Consider the following 15,167-nt stretch of genomic DNA (forward strand, 5'->3'; position numbering starts at 1 on the left):
GAGGGGGGCTTGTGGGATGTTTTTACCCATACATCCGAGCCCTACCTCAAAAACGGTGCAGTACTGACATGGAAAACATCATGATGGCCAGAGCTTCCCAGAAAATGCACAGGGAAATGCATGAAGAATAGGCTGCCACTCAATTTTGCTGATGTTATGGGCACAGAAGGGCACTGCCTAAAACCACCATTGGACTACCCACACAGTAGCCTGAAACCATTGGGAATGGCAATGCTGATTGCCAAAAGCAACCTAGAATTGTGGGGAATTCATTTTCTTAAATCCCAAAAATGGGTGCAATACCAGTACTCACCACTATCAGAAAGCCGGCGTTTTAAAACAGCACCAGACTTTTTTTTTCTTTTTCATGTAAAACTGAATAAATGAACCCAAAGCATGCCAAAGAAAGACTTACTGAGAGGTGGATACAATGTAAAGTTATATTCTGAAGTGACTTGAATGTTTATAACAAGACTGGCTGAGTTGTGGATTTCAGCAGTTTAGGTAAATTTGGACTGAAAGACACTAAAAATCTAAATGTTTAAAAGAAATGAGTGACCTACTTTTGAGTGTCACATAGGTTGCAATTGTTTAAATGTCATAGTTTTAAACTTAGAATCAGCATTCTAGCTGCATATGTAAACATTGTCTTGACTTAAACTGGGTAACAAAAAGTGACATTTTATCTGAAACCTGGCTTAAAGGAACTGAATTCTGCCCACCAGCTACCCCCGACAGGAGTTGAGACTTGCACAACTGCTGTGTTCCCAGGCCTACCTGCCTTTTGCTGCTCCTATGACACTTCTCTGATTGGATTACCAAGGGACTGCTAGAGGCTAAACATAGGACCCAGGCAGAGGGTTTATGGAAGTGGCCATAAATGGCTTCCTCTTGAACAAAGGGCCTTCCAGGGCCCAGGCAGATGGTTTATTGCAGGGGTAATAAAAATGGCTTCCTCTTGGCAGAAACTGGGAGGGGGAGAAACTGGAGACAGAGGCTGAGCTTGAAGAAAGTGGAAAGACTGGTTTCTGTACCATGTGACCTGAAAAGACACACCCCTGTAGCCAGAATATGGTCTTAGGAAAAGATGAATAACTCATAGTACGGACTTGTCATAATTATTTAAATGATACCATAATTCTTGTGATTTTTCTGCCCACATTTTAAGAGGTTTTTAGAACCGGTGGCATGATCTGGGGGCAAACTAGCAGTTAAGAGGGTATTCCTTAAAATGTATGCATGTTAAAAATCTGACACTTCATCAAGTAATGTCCATACTCCTTGCGCACATGTGTATAAATTTGAGTAAGAATCTGATATTGGTAACCTGACCAAAAAGTGAAATATGTTGCCATTTCTGAATGCAAGCTCCCAGGAAGAGCAGATTTGGACAGGGTATACCTCCTGTGATATGTGATGGGTGCATGTGATTTTAAACAAATGTGTACCTGTGCAAATATGTCTTTTGGATCAAATATAGATTGTGTGTAAAGTTGACAGGGGTGGGTTCTCTGTATCATAAACAGACCTCATCATGATGACACTTCAATTCTTCCCCCAATCAAGGGGAAGAGGATGAAGTGGCCAATAACAAGTGGAGAGGGGTAGGGCCCAGGAAGCTAGCCTCTACACCCATTTTCAAAACACATAAAAGCAGACAGTCAGGACAGATAGGGACATTCAATTCCATTTGCTGCAACACGCTCTGCCGGACCATACCACATCCAGAGATCCAGACTTCAAATCCATCAATCTCCAGAGAAAGCTGTGCAGAAAGATCCAGAAGCAGTGCTGTACCCAGAGAGAGAGCAGAGCTGACCCAGACCACTGTTAGCAGAACCAGAGAGCTGACCCAGACCGCTGCTAGCAGAACCAGAGAGCTGACCCAGATCATTGTGAGGTGCAGAGACCAGACCAGAGTCCAGTCTAAAACCTGACCAGATCCGTGGCGAGGCCCATTCTATTTCTAAAGATATTGTGAGTACCTAGCGGAACTGTGCAGAACCAATCTCTTAGTTAAAATAATATAATTCAATCTATTTTAATCTAAGTAGAACTGCCTAAAAGCTGTCACCTGTCATTTTCTAGCTGCTAGCTGTCACTTGTCACTTTGAACTTTAAAATTTCAAATCTGAAAAACGACCTTTACCATATCGCTCATAACTCCGTAACCGTTTGTCTTAGAGACTTGCAGTAACTTTCCTCTGAAAGCTTAGAATCGTGGTATTTCTACGAACCTAGAACCGCATTCCTACCCCCAATACTTTTGCTGCAATCGCGAAAAACGCACTCGCGAATTTTACCGCGATTTGCGATTTGGTTAAAAACCCAGCCACGTGTGAAAACAGCAGTTTCCTTGCTAAAAATTCGTGTGCCTCTTAAGAACCATCCCTGAATCATTGCTAGAGTGAGCCGGGACTAATATTAACTAGATACCACTCACCCGGAACCTCTAGAGGGAATTAAAAGCATTTTAGCATATTTTTCACTTCATTGCCAGCACATGTAAAAGCATTTTGGGCCTGTGTTCCAACTTCTGTGGTCTAAGCTTGCTGGGGTGAACTGAATTACATTTGATTGCATTTCTGAGAACTGTGTGCTTTCCTTCTATTTCCTTGCATTGCATAAAGGGGGGGAGTGGATTGCCAGAGAAAGTGATTACATTGTTTTGTTGAAATCATATTGAGTATTTTCTGTATTGCATTTTCATTCAACATTACATCCATCTGAACTTATATAAAGCATTCTCTACCACCTTATTCTTCTGTTCCTATTCACAAGTGTGCCAGTGCCAGACTATCCATTATTGATTACTGCTCAGATTCAGTGTGATATTCAATTATTAATTTATTATAAAGGGTGATATATATATATATATATATCTATTGTTTAAATTATCAAATAAACCTTTTAAACTTGCAAAACAGAACTACCTCTTGGCTCAGTGGGGCCAGGGGGATTCCAAGAGAGGGGTGTTATATAGGGGTAGTCACCCAGAACGCATGAACTGGACATAAAATATATCAATAAGGGTTTCCATTCAGTATCCCAGACTAGGCATTGACTTAGCTGCAGTGTTGAATTGAATCCTCTTACAGGGTCAAGGAAATGCCCTTCTCGCTCAGTACCATCCTTCTCAGTTTTTCTGACTGGATGCCGTTTATGAGTTGTCGACGGATTGCCAATTTCCGGAGTCTGGTGTGGTAGGCATCTACCGTCTCCTCTTCCAGCTGGATTGTTGTGCAGAATATGAATGTCTCATAATCTAGGTTCAGTTGGGGGAGAAAATGGGCCGTTAGGGCATCCTTCGTCTGCTGGTAGACATCAAGGCTTTCGTCGATGGTCAGTGAATTGAAGATGCGTAATACTTCATCCCCCACATTTAACAATAGGTGCGACTACATCTTCCTTGCGGTGGTAATGTCTTTACACTCCATTGCCATCTCAAATTTTTGTAGCCACAATTGCCATCGTGGGCCAACTGTTGATAGGTCAGTGTATAGGTCAAAAGGATAGAGAGACACTGATGAGCCACCTTGTGGGCGGGTTTGTGGTGTGGACATCGACAGGTTTGCGGCCATTCGGGATGGCGTGCCGGGCCTGTAGGTGGATGTGCCTGTCGCCATGTTTGAGAGTCACTTGGCAATGTGTAGGGGTCGATGTCTCACCTGGCGTGCCCCTGTGGGAGTCCTCAGCCTTCTTTGCGTGTTTCCACATGCTGGGCGTAATTGAGTGCTTTCTCCCCTTCCTGGTTCCTGCTGCACGGTGTAGATGACTTCCGGCTCCGTATGGCTGTGTGGCGTGGTCAATCCAACGTTGTCAGCGTGTTAGTATGCTTTCCGGAGGAATGATGTCATGAAAATCAAAGAAAACATTTTTTTGGGGGAAACAAATATTTTTTTTAATTTTTGGGTGGGTGAGTTTTTGTGTGCCACCCCCACTGTGTTTCCAAAAATGTTGTCTAATATCGAAGGCTTTAATCAGCTGTTTGACAGCTGCACGCGTACCGTCGTGTTCGCTTTCCTCGTCGCCTGTGTTGTATCTCTCGTCCCGGCCGATGCGACGGCGGGGATTAGAGAGAGGTAGGCCCACGTGGGTGGGCCTTGCTGCGTAGCTCCTAGTGGAGCACAAAACACACAGATACTGTCATGGAGCTGGCTTGCCCTGGAACTGCCTCCCCGGCGCGGGGGCGGGGCTTTTATTGTTCACCTTGCGTCATCGCGTAGCGGGACGCAAGGCGGACATAACAGCGGCCTCACCTCTCTTGAATTTTTTTTTGACCGTAGAGAAAATCCAGGACTTTGTTCTTCGTTGTGGCAGTGTGAGACTGTCGCCTGTAAGGTGAGATTGTGGCTCTTCAACCTGTGTTGTGGAAATGGAATGGTGACATTGTTTGATACATCTGATGCACAATATCGACATCTTCAGTTTCTAGAGAGTATTGCAACATGCTTTTAAATATTCTGTGAGTAATTATTTAGGAAACGCTGCTGCAATTGGTTATGCTCGTTTTCTGACTCCCTGCTTTTAAAATTTGCATATTTGGCCAGTGTAAGGCGAAGGATGAGTATGTTTCCAGAGGTTCCTGGGTGCTAGCAGACACTTCCCATGTTTATTATTTATCCCGGGGTGATGGCTCAGTGGCAATGTGCTCGCCTTGGAAACAAGACGACATGAAGCAGCACAGGTTTGTTCCCCGGGTTTGCGCTTTGAAACCTCTGAGTATTTAAGCGTGTTATAAACATGCAACTGTGCCAACAACAACACAACATTTTGTAACAGCGCCTCGATGCCCCAGGGCTGTGTGAGCGCTTTAAAAATAAATAAATACATAAATATCTTTGTCCTCTTTCAACAGGGTGTCTTGTAGGTTTCTCAGATTACCCTTACAGCTGCAAAACAATGTTTACTTTTTTGAATGATTGTGCCCAGTAAACTTCAACAGCTTGCCCAATTCGCTATTGCAGTGAAACTTTTGAAGCCTGCCAACGAATCAGGCTGCAAAGGTTCCGGGCCACCCATACTAATATTCGGCCATGTAGCCAGGGGTCCAACATGGCGTTTGTAGCGTTTCCCTGCATCCGCTCTCTCCCACCTCCCTGCGCTCACCTGTCCAGTTCCAGCTGCTTCTCACGCCATGGTCCTTAGCGTGTAGCTGCACACGAAGCCTGCTTACTCCACATCATGGAACACGGTAACCACCTCCTGCTCTGAATGCAGAAAGGGAAAAGGGACTTCCACCCACTGCCCACTGAGTTACACAAGCTCAGCGAGCACTAATGTCGGGTTTTGGGGCCCTTTTGAAAGCCTCAACCTAGCACCTGGCTTTGCATCGCTTGGACCACTGGACCTCTGGTGCGGGTAACATCTCCTAATGTTTACTTTTCTATGTCTGATAACATGGATGGCAGAACCAAGTGCGTGCTCACAATTAAGAATGAAAAGCACCAAACCTCTGTGAACAAGGGCATAGGTTCTACAAAAGTCTCACTCGATGGTTAAGATCTCTTCTAGGCTGTCACGGGGTAGGTAGTCTGTCTGTCTGTCCTTGGTACACTGCTGTGCTTTGTGTGTAACCCTGGCGGCGCATCAGGTGGCATCCAGAATGTTGGTGCTGGGCGACACTTGCTGGAGATTTGCAGCCGAAGGCCCAAGTTCCATTGAGCAGGGGAGACCCAGGTGCCTTCGGCTGTGTGTGTCTAATCACTTATAAATGATATTTAATTACCAAAAGAATGCAAGTGTTTTTTTTGGACGAAGTGTGGCTCCAATGCGTGTTTTTACTGCCGTGCCAATCATATTTGACATGTGGGTGCGAGAGATTTCTGTTCAGGATCTGACCGCTTTCTGCTGTTTTCACCCTGCAGGAGCCCTGTGGCAGCAGCCCTTGAGGAGAGCCTGGTAACACTAATGATTGACGGTATGGAATCCAGTGCAATGCTGTGCACACAAAGAACAAGCACACAGATATCCTTCTTAACCTGGTGTCCTTCAGAAAAAGCACATATTCCCAACAGTACTGCACACTTCATACAAAAATACATACAGAACGCAGGCTTACATGACTCACACATCAAACAAGCGCGCATGCCATGCTTACCCTATGTAACACACACAGACACATGCGATGCAGGCTTCACAATCAATATATGTTGACATCACACAATATACTGATATATTTTGTTTATTTTGTCTGGTTTAGTTGTAATACACATTTTTCAATTAGTACAAGATTAGATGACATTCAAGCAAGAACATTATTAGTCCATTTCGGTTTGATATGACGTTCGGGGCGATTTCATGCTTTGACATTAGGAGGTTCTTTTCACAATGATGTCCAGATTGCCTTATGATAATTAAAAATGATAGCTACTACGACTTGAACTCTGATTAAGATCACACAATTAGTACAAGTGCACGAAAACCATTAATAAATAAGGTGGCTAAAAACAGTCAGTCCAAGAGTAAAATAAAAATCTAGCATGATTAAACTGGCAAATGTGATTATTATTCATGTAAAACATGTGTATAAAAGGTAAAACATTAACTTCGCTACTTGAGTCTTAGTTGGCCATATATTCAGGATCTGGGAATTCCACTCGGTATAGTGGCATTTCATGAAGTAGTTTAGGGAGCAAAGTTCCTTGTCGAAATAATAAATATAAGTTGCACGTTTCCCAAGTTGTGAGCCAGTCCCAATACCACAATTTAAGTTTAGCTTTGTCCGGAAACTCGAACAATAAAGTTTGAGTAATGTCAGCATTATTCAGTATTGAAATACAATACGCCTTCTGTGCATGTGAGGGGCTATTCGCGATGGTTTGAAGAGTCGACTTAATTGACGGTAATAGTGTCGAATTGTTGACAAATTGAAGATGCACTTTCTATGGTCTCCTCAGCCACCATCATGACAACCCTTGGCTCATCTAGCCTTAGCCCTCGCAATTGCTGTTATCCGTAGCTTGTGTAACCTCTATGTAAATGTATGTACTTGAAGCTCCTGAAAACTTGTACCATCTTCTTACTGTGTTAATGTATTTACTCAAAGCTTCTAAACGTGTAACCATATTCTTAGATCACAGCGACTAGATGCCTTTGGGCTCCGCGCGCTTTACAAATGCACACATACATAAAAATAAAATAAATAAATAACAACATTTGCCAAGCAACTCTAGCTGTAAGGGAGATCAATCCTAGTTCAAACCTAATAACTGCAATAGGGATGCATGAAGGTAGAGATACAACTTTCATCCATTATATCCCTGGACAGTTGGAGGGGATTTGAGATTGGGCACCATAAGTGATTATCAAGACCACTTTTTGTTCATAGAATATTTTTGATGGAATGGACGAACATTTTCCATATTTAGCCTAATGACTTTCCCTTGAGTTGATAAGTTACATGTTTGCTTTTATTCCTAACTTGTATGGTACATTAGATATGTGCGTGTTAACATGTAAGCCTAGATATTTGTGTTTGTGTACTTGAGCAAATAATGTTCTTGCTAGGGTCCAGTTGAACTTGAAATTGAGGTTAGAGGTTTCATGAGTAAATACCAATGTGTTTGATTTGTGTACATTGATAACCAAGTGATTAACAACAGCATATGCGTCTAGGGCTGAAAGCTTCCTTTGTAGACCAATAGGAGTTATGTCAAGTAGCACGAGATCGTCATCATATAAGAGCCACGATAGCCCAGTTTCGGTGGAAAGGATCGAAGAGGTAAAAGGGCTTTATTGACATTACTTAAATACAAATAGAATAAAATGGATTCTAGAGTGCAGGCTTACTTTAGCCCTGTATTATTTGCAATGGACTTGGTGAGTTGGCCCTCTTTTGTTAGTGTTACTCTAATTGAAGTAGCCGAGTAAAATTGTCGAATTAGATGAAACAGGTAAGTGGGGCAGTTGGTATTTAAAAGTTTGTTCCATAAAACCTCTTGTGACATCAAATCTGCTAAAAAGACTGGATGTTTGGTTAATATTGCTTGTTTGTTAATGGCATTTAAAATTGTCACATTTAAAAAGGTACTAATTCCCTTTACAAATCCAGTTTGGTATTCATCAAAAAGATTAACAGAGTTCACCCAGAGCATAAGGTCTCATAAAATAAGACGTGAGAAATGTTTTCCGGTTATGTCTAGAAGCGCAATGAGTCTATAATTGAAGGGGTCATTACGATTTCCTTTCTTGTGGATAGGTAGTATTATTGATTGTTTCCAAGAACGTGGAATGAGACCTGTTTTAATGACCTTATTGTAGCTAGGGTATAATATAGAATCTCATTCACATGGGTGTGATTTTAGTATAAAATCTGACAATGTATCAGGACCCGGGGCTCTAGATGAGCTTAATGTCTTTATGAGAATGGACATGGCATGCTCATCGAAGATTAGTTTTGTGAGGTCAGGAATGGTGTTATTCTGAGTGGGACATTGAGCAAGAAATGGAAGTAATCAGTCCAGTCCTGATCACCTATAGTGTTTGTTAGTATGGAGTGTGTCCCAGATTTAGGATTTTTGTTTAGGAGGTTCCATATTTGTGTAACTGATTTTGTGGCTATTGCTTCTAACATTGCCTCTGCATTTTTTTAAATTTTATTTAAATTAATTTGTTTACATTTCTATAAGCAGTTTTGAAATTGCGTCTTTGTTGGAAGTGTGTAGGCAAAGGGAGATTTCTCAAGGCTTGCCGTAAATTGGTCTTTAGCAATTGAATACAAGTATCATAAATGTGCTTGTGTCGGGCAATGTAGAGTAGAAGTTGATTGAATAATCAAGTATAAAGTATTTCTGTATTCAGGGCTGTCTTTTAATAATTCATCCTGATTTGATCGTGATAGATCTAGCTCTAATACTTTTAGCTTTTGCAGAGTCCATCCAAACAGTTTCTTCCATTATTTATCATGAATGGAGCTTTACATTTTTCGCTAAGCGTTGTCATGCAAGGAGACCATTTCATATCTGGTTTGCCATATTACATTTTTAACAATCTGTGATTGAATGATTAGCTCTACTGTGTCAAGTTTCAGTGTATCAGTGAAGCTGATGGAATTAATGTCACTCGAACAAATACATTTGCGGTCTGGAATTGTATGAAAGATTGTAAAAAGAGTAGACCTATTTGCCTATCTAACATTATTATGGTGAGAATGTCAGATTCTTATAACATGAGCTTGTTAGAGGTAGTACCAATTTGGTTTGCATGAAATGCAGGGTCCTTTGGCTCGGAGTATGACATAGACGTCTGAGCTATGATGGGATGAGTTGTAGGACTCTAGAGTCAGGACATAATGAAGAGGTCTGAGCTGGACCCACATGATGAACTGGATTTTCTGTGGGTGGGGTTTGATCATTTTCATGTACACAGCTCGCTAAGATTGCATAAACCCTTGTTTGTTCTAATGTTATATAATTGGGCTAATCTACATCTAACTTGACACATATAATTTGTTGGGGTTTGTTTGTTAAAGTATGTGGGTAGTGTGCACTTTGCTGGATTATGTCAGTTTGTGGGGGAGGAGACAGAATAAAAGACATATTAATGCAATCAGCATCAATATTTTCAACATTTGGATATCCTGGTTCTCAACATTTGTAACCTTGTTAGTATTCACATTAGATGCATAATCAAATCAGTTACTTTGAGGTCTGTCCACAGGTTTACCGGAGGGAGAGTCGGCACAGCTGGATATCATAGATTATCGGAAGTGTGGTCGATTTCTTCAAAAAACATGGTAGAAGGCTCTGAGACAGGCTTTGGTCTTTTTGGTAGAGTTAGCCCATCAACACTTTTTTGGACTTTCGTTTGCTATTCTTATTGTTTTGGGCGGGTTGGTCCTTCGGCATTTTTTGTAGTTGAATAACAACTGCAGAGTTTCTTTTTTTTGCGCTTCTTTTTTCTCTGATTGTTTAGCTAAAAACCTTGTAGGTAGGGGGTTGAGAGGGTTCAGCTTCTACAATTTCAGGCCTGTCGGTACTGCTAATTCTTACAGGATTTGTCTGTTGTTGAAGAAAAGTTGTAGGGGAAACAGATAAATTAGATGGGTCAGATACGAGGCTAAAAGCAGCATGCTCGCTCTCCCTTTAAGTTGTTGGCAGATTCATATTAATTTGACAATTTGGATCAAGGATTAGATGAGGCTGGCAGGGCACAGATCTAACGGTGTCAAATTGATGTGAGAGTTCCCCTCCAATCCAATCAACTTTAGCTACAACAGATGATACAAGAGAGTTCTGTGTGATGATCTGGTTATCCATGGTTTCATATAATTTAGCTAGTTATATTACACTTGTATTAAGAGTTAGAAGAGTGGTTTCAAATGAGATTTTAGAAGGAGGAGGGAAATAAAAGGAAGGCTGTGTAGTTGGTTTAGAAAACAAATCAGTAGATGATTTGTCAGAAAAAGATATATATTGTTTGTTTCTGGGACTGTTTTGATAGTATTCAATATAGGTGAGAGGGATAGTCTTGCGGATGAATAGTGAGGTGTGACATATGCTGTACGCTTGGATGACAGCCAGGCGCTTGCAGAGGGGAGTGTCTAATGTTAATGGTGGGGTATTCACTTGGTCGTATTTTTGGTAGGCTCCTATCTGAAGTTAACTCCCTCCACATTTCTGCAGTCACATTTCCTTGTACAATTTATGAATAGAGAGGATACATTTGACTATAGTCTGTAATGTGGACCGAAGCTACTGTTCTCTATTGTGAACTCAGAGACCTGAATCCTTTAAGATGACGTAGCAATACTTAGAGGTGGATGGGGATGCAGAAGGTACTCAAACATCAACAATCAAAATGACTCAGGAAATTAGCAAAACTTGGATCTGTTTTAATATAAATTATCTTAAACAGGGAGTACAACGGACATCATCCGACGTCGAACAGCATGATCTCAATACGTTTTAGAAAAAACATAACTTTTATAGCATAAATTCATCATCACTGATGTCACACTACGTGGCAAACTATCTTGGAAAGTGATAGGCTCTCAGTGAACATCTAAGTATACGTTCTATATAGCCAAGGGTTGTGATTGGGTATCTAAGGTCAGATGGGCAACTAAGCCCATCCCAAGTGAACGGTCATTTTCATTGTCACTAAATATACAACGATTTATTGGTTACACAAATTATAGGGCTTCTTAATACATTGGCTCTCTACAATTGGTTGGCACGCTCATACCGTTCTGGAATATTCCCCACACTGGCAGTACGCAGGCTAGCATCCCAGGTGCATGGAACGTTGAAGTGGTCTTGCCTCCCCACCAATTAGCCCAACATTTATCATCACTCCTAAAGTCTGCCAGTCAATTAAGGCATTGAACTTGGCCTTGCAGAAGCTGTCTGGTTCTGAGAATAAAAGGGAGTGTGGCATCGTCTTGTCTTCTGGTTTCAGTGTAGCTTGACCCAAGCTATTTCGATATTGTAACTGGGGTTCCATGTCATTTCATCGCGGGATGTTTTTTCGCAGGGTTTTTTACCGCAATTATTTTTTCGAAAAAACCCATCACATGCGGTAAAAAAACCTGCGAAAAAACATCCCGCGATGAAAGGACGTCGTACCGTGACTGGAGACCGCTCTTTTGAGCCTTTTGCGGCATTTAATTCCATTAAATGATGAACTCTTTACGCCTCCAGTGTTTTTTCATTCTGCTTCAAACAGAAGTTTGTTCTTTCTTTTGCCACGTTCGTTGTAGCTTTTTTGGCAGGTGCCAGAATCACTGTGGCCGTGACTTCTTTGTGTTGGGCCAGCTAAGCCTTTCTCAAATTTCTCCTTCTCCATTAGTCTTTTCAAACTGCGCCACACTGAAATCCTTTCTGCTCATGGTGTTTCAAGCCTTGCTAAAGTGGATTGTGGAATATCCAGGTTCTATACATTCCTATGTATACACATTGGCACATCGCCGCAATCTATTAACTACATAGCCAGCCTTATGAATTCCTTCCCTACTTGCGTTTCTGCATCTGTACAGGTGCAAAATGACTTTGCATTTTCTTCGGTGCATGAGCATCTTCATTTCGATCCCGAAATGTTGCTTCACCTTCCGTGCTTTATCTTCAGTTTCTATAGAATCTCCATATCTTCTTATCATGTGTGTCTTTTCAAGGTGCGTCAGTTTTACTTCATGTGACATCACCAGTCTTCTTTCTCGTTTATATGGATACTTCTTCCGGAACCCCATCCAAAAGAGCTCTGTTTCTTCATGCATGCATATAGGGTTTTCTCAATGGGTACCTTGTCTCAAGAATTATTTGCACTATAGGCATCCTTACTGGTACTGCATGTCTTGCCTTTCTGGATCCCAATTTTTTTTATTTTGTTATTGTTTATGGATTTAAAAAACCTTTACAAAGAAATGAACAGGACAATAAAAACATCACAGATCATAACACATTTTTTCACAATATCAATGAATATAAAATCACCTTTCTATCAGCCTCAAGACACAATATAAACAAAACACACCGTAACATATTATCCTCAAAATCTCTATAAACAGAAAACATACAATTACATTTCAGTCCACCTAAAGGAATCGTTAAAAAATAAGCAAACAACATATTTCTAGCCTGCTGAATATAAAAACAGGAAAAGAGAATCAAGAAGAAGGCAAAGAAAGAAAAAAAAAACATCAATTTAGTTAAATAAAACACAACATAAAATATAGCAGGCTCTAGATAACAAGAAGAGTACAGAATCAAGTAGGGGACTTAGTACACCCGCCAATATGAAATACTCCCTCCCAATCGCTTTAAGTCCAGGTTAGTTATTCATCCAAACAGGAATCAAATGTCATATCCTCTTTAAGTCCTTTACATTTTAGAGACAGGACACAATCGAGAGGGACTAAAAAATTAGTCAGGCTAAGCACCAGCCGTTGGCTTGAAACCCACATGCATCTTTCCCACAGTGCTTCTTTCCAAGTAGTGGAATCATTGTACAAAAATGGCCCGAATGACAGCCTTCTTAGATGATGAAAAAATGGGCAAAATAGAATTAGATGTTTCAAGGTTTCCAATTCGTTACCTTGAGTACAGAAGCGACAACTACCACTCAAGTTATCAGGCACAACATACTCCCAAAGTTGTAACCTTTCATTCGTAATTAGCTGGTTCAATTTAAACCGTATATAGACCTTTCTTGCAATATTACAGGGAAATATTTCTAGATATCGTGCACGGTCACCAAATTTCCTAATAAATTTTGCGTATTCATAGTACATTTTACTTTTCCCTGCATGGTCAACCAAAATACAACAAAAATACAATTGAAATTTCTTTTTGCATGCTTGAACACCCAATATTAGATCCTACTTATCGATCATGGTGTCGCTCAGAATTTTTTCCATTTTTTCTTTGAATTTGACAATTGAAGGTGACCGGCCTTCTTTAATTAGCGCAGCAAGATCTTCATATAAAGCCTTTTTTGGTGGAGCTAACATTTGAACATAAACATTCATACGTGGCCAGTGCCATTTGACCGACAAAGGCAGAATGCCTATTTCATGGCAAATCAGCATGTTAGGGATAGACAATGCCATCCCAAAGACCTGTTTCCACATCCTCCCCTGAACACGATCAAGGAAGCCTTCCATCTCGCAAGTGCAGATGTCTAAGGTATACAAAAGTATAGATTCAGCTTTTAACAAGTAGAACCGAATAGTGGGCAACAGTGAAAATTTGCTGTAGCGATGGTAAACAATTTTCATTTGCGAAGTAAGAGGTTTCAGTTTGATGTTAATTGCCTCTTTCCACATATCTATAGAATATGTAGCTGAAAGCTGGCAACCCAAGTAACGTATCGCATTTGCTTTGGGTATAATTCTCTCATTAAGAGACCAGCTAAATGTGGCTGTTTTTTTCTTTCCATCTGCATTTACGATGATAAATGATTTCGCTGGATTGACTTGAAGATTGTTTTTATAGGCAGAGGACTCAAATGACGAAAGTTTGTCCTGGAGACCAATCGGAGTTCGGTCCATAAACAAGAGGTCATCGGCAAAAGCCAGCCAATTAATAGCCAAACTACCCAATTTAACCAGGAAAATCACAGCATCTACCCATGCTGACTCGAGATCGGCTAAATAAAGATTGAAAAGCATGGCTGCCAAATTACATGCCTGCTTAAGGCCAATTTCCGTCATTATTTTATCCGTCATAGCACCCTCCTTGGTCAATCTAATTCTATATGAGTATTTTGGTGGAGTAGAGCTACCATAGCGACGAGATCTATCGGGAATCCATAGGCAATCATCTTCTCCCAAAGCACAGATCGAATGACCGTATCAAATGCAGAGGTTAGGTCCAATGCAGCCGCCCAGTCTGTTCACATTTAGTTTGAGCATATAGATGGGCTAAGATAAATGCATTAAGCGAGCACCCCAGCTGTTTACGAAAACCCACCTGGAATCTGGGCAGAACGTCCTGATGGACTATGAAATGAAGGATGGATTCCAGCAATAAATAGGTGAAAATATTTGCTGAAGCATCCATCAGCGCGATGGGCCTAAACTTGTTTGGATCGTCCCACCGCCCTTTTTTATATATGGGAATAGTGGTTGCCGAACACCAGGCGGGGGGAATGGAACCTAGAAGATAAACACTATCAAATTTGTTCTGCAGAATCTTAGCCCAGAAAATCTGGTCAGCCTTGATCAGACAAGGAGGGATGCCGTCAGGGCCAGGCGCTCAAGAGCTCTTTATCTTCCTAATAGCCCAGATGATATCATCCAACACCCACGGAGAGGATCTCAAGACCAGACTTTGATAGTTAGGGGATACAATGTTAGCAAAGCGTATGGGCATTGCGTATTTATTTATTTTGAACAAATGTGATCCAGTTCGTTGCAGACACAGCAGCTTCCTTCAATGTCTCCCCCATTCCAGTAAGGACTCTCAACCCTGACCATATTTGTCGGGAGTCATGATTTAACAGATGACGGAGCATTCTCTGACTATTTGCCACCATTAGATCATATTTCAGAGCCTTGAACCTATTGCGATACCTTTGATTGATTTTAGATTTGAGCTTGGTATACCTAACCCAATCGTGGTATGGTGGGCCAAGACCACGTATGGCATTTTGTTTTTCTTTACTGAGGTTTAGCCACAAGTAGGTTATAGGTATGCCGATGTTTAGGTAATATGGTATGCTGTTTTGCT

General features: G+C 41.1%; 1 protein-coding gene across 1 annotated transcript in view; it reads left to right on the top strand.

Moving 5' to 3' along the window:
- Nucleotides 1-15,167, top strand: part of LOC138562830 (GTPase IMAP family member 9-like) — a 300,990-nt gene that overhangs the window by 179,370 nt on the left and 106,453 nt on the right. Inside the window, exon 3 of the mRNA XM_069642800.1 lies at nt 5,868-5,920. Coding sequence (XP_069498901.1) covers nt 5,868-5,920 — 53 coding nt within the window. The remainder of the gene's footprint in view (nt 1-5,867; nt 5,921-15,167) is intronic.

This window comes from Ambystoma mexicanum, unplaced genomic scaffold (genome assembly GCF_040938575.1).
Source record: "Ambystoma mexicanum isolate Mex_15411 unplaced genomic scaffold, UKY_AmexF1_1 Mex_scaf70, whole genome shotgun sequence".
NCBI classification, from domain to species: Eukaryota; Metazoa; Chordata; class Amphibia; order Caudata; family Ambystomatidae; genus Ambystoma; species Ambystoma mexicanum.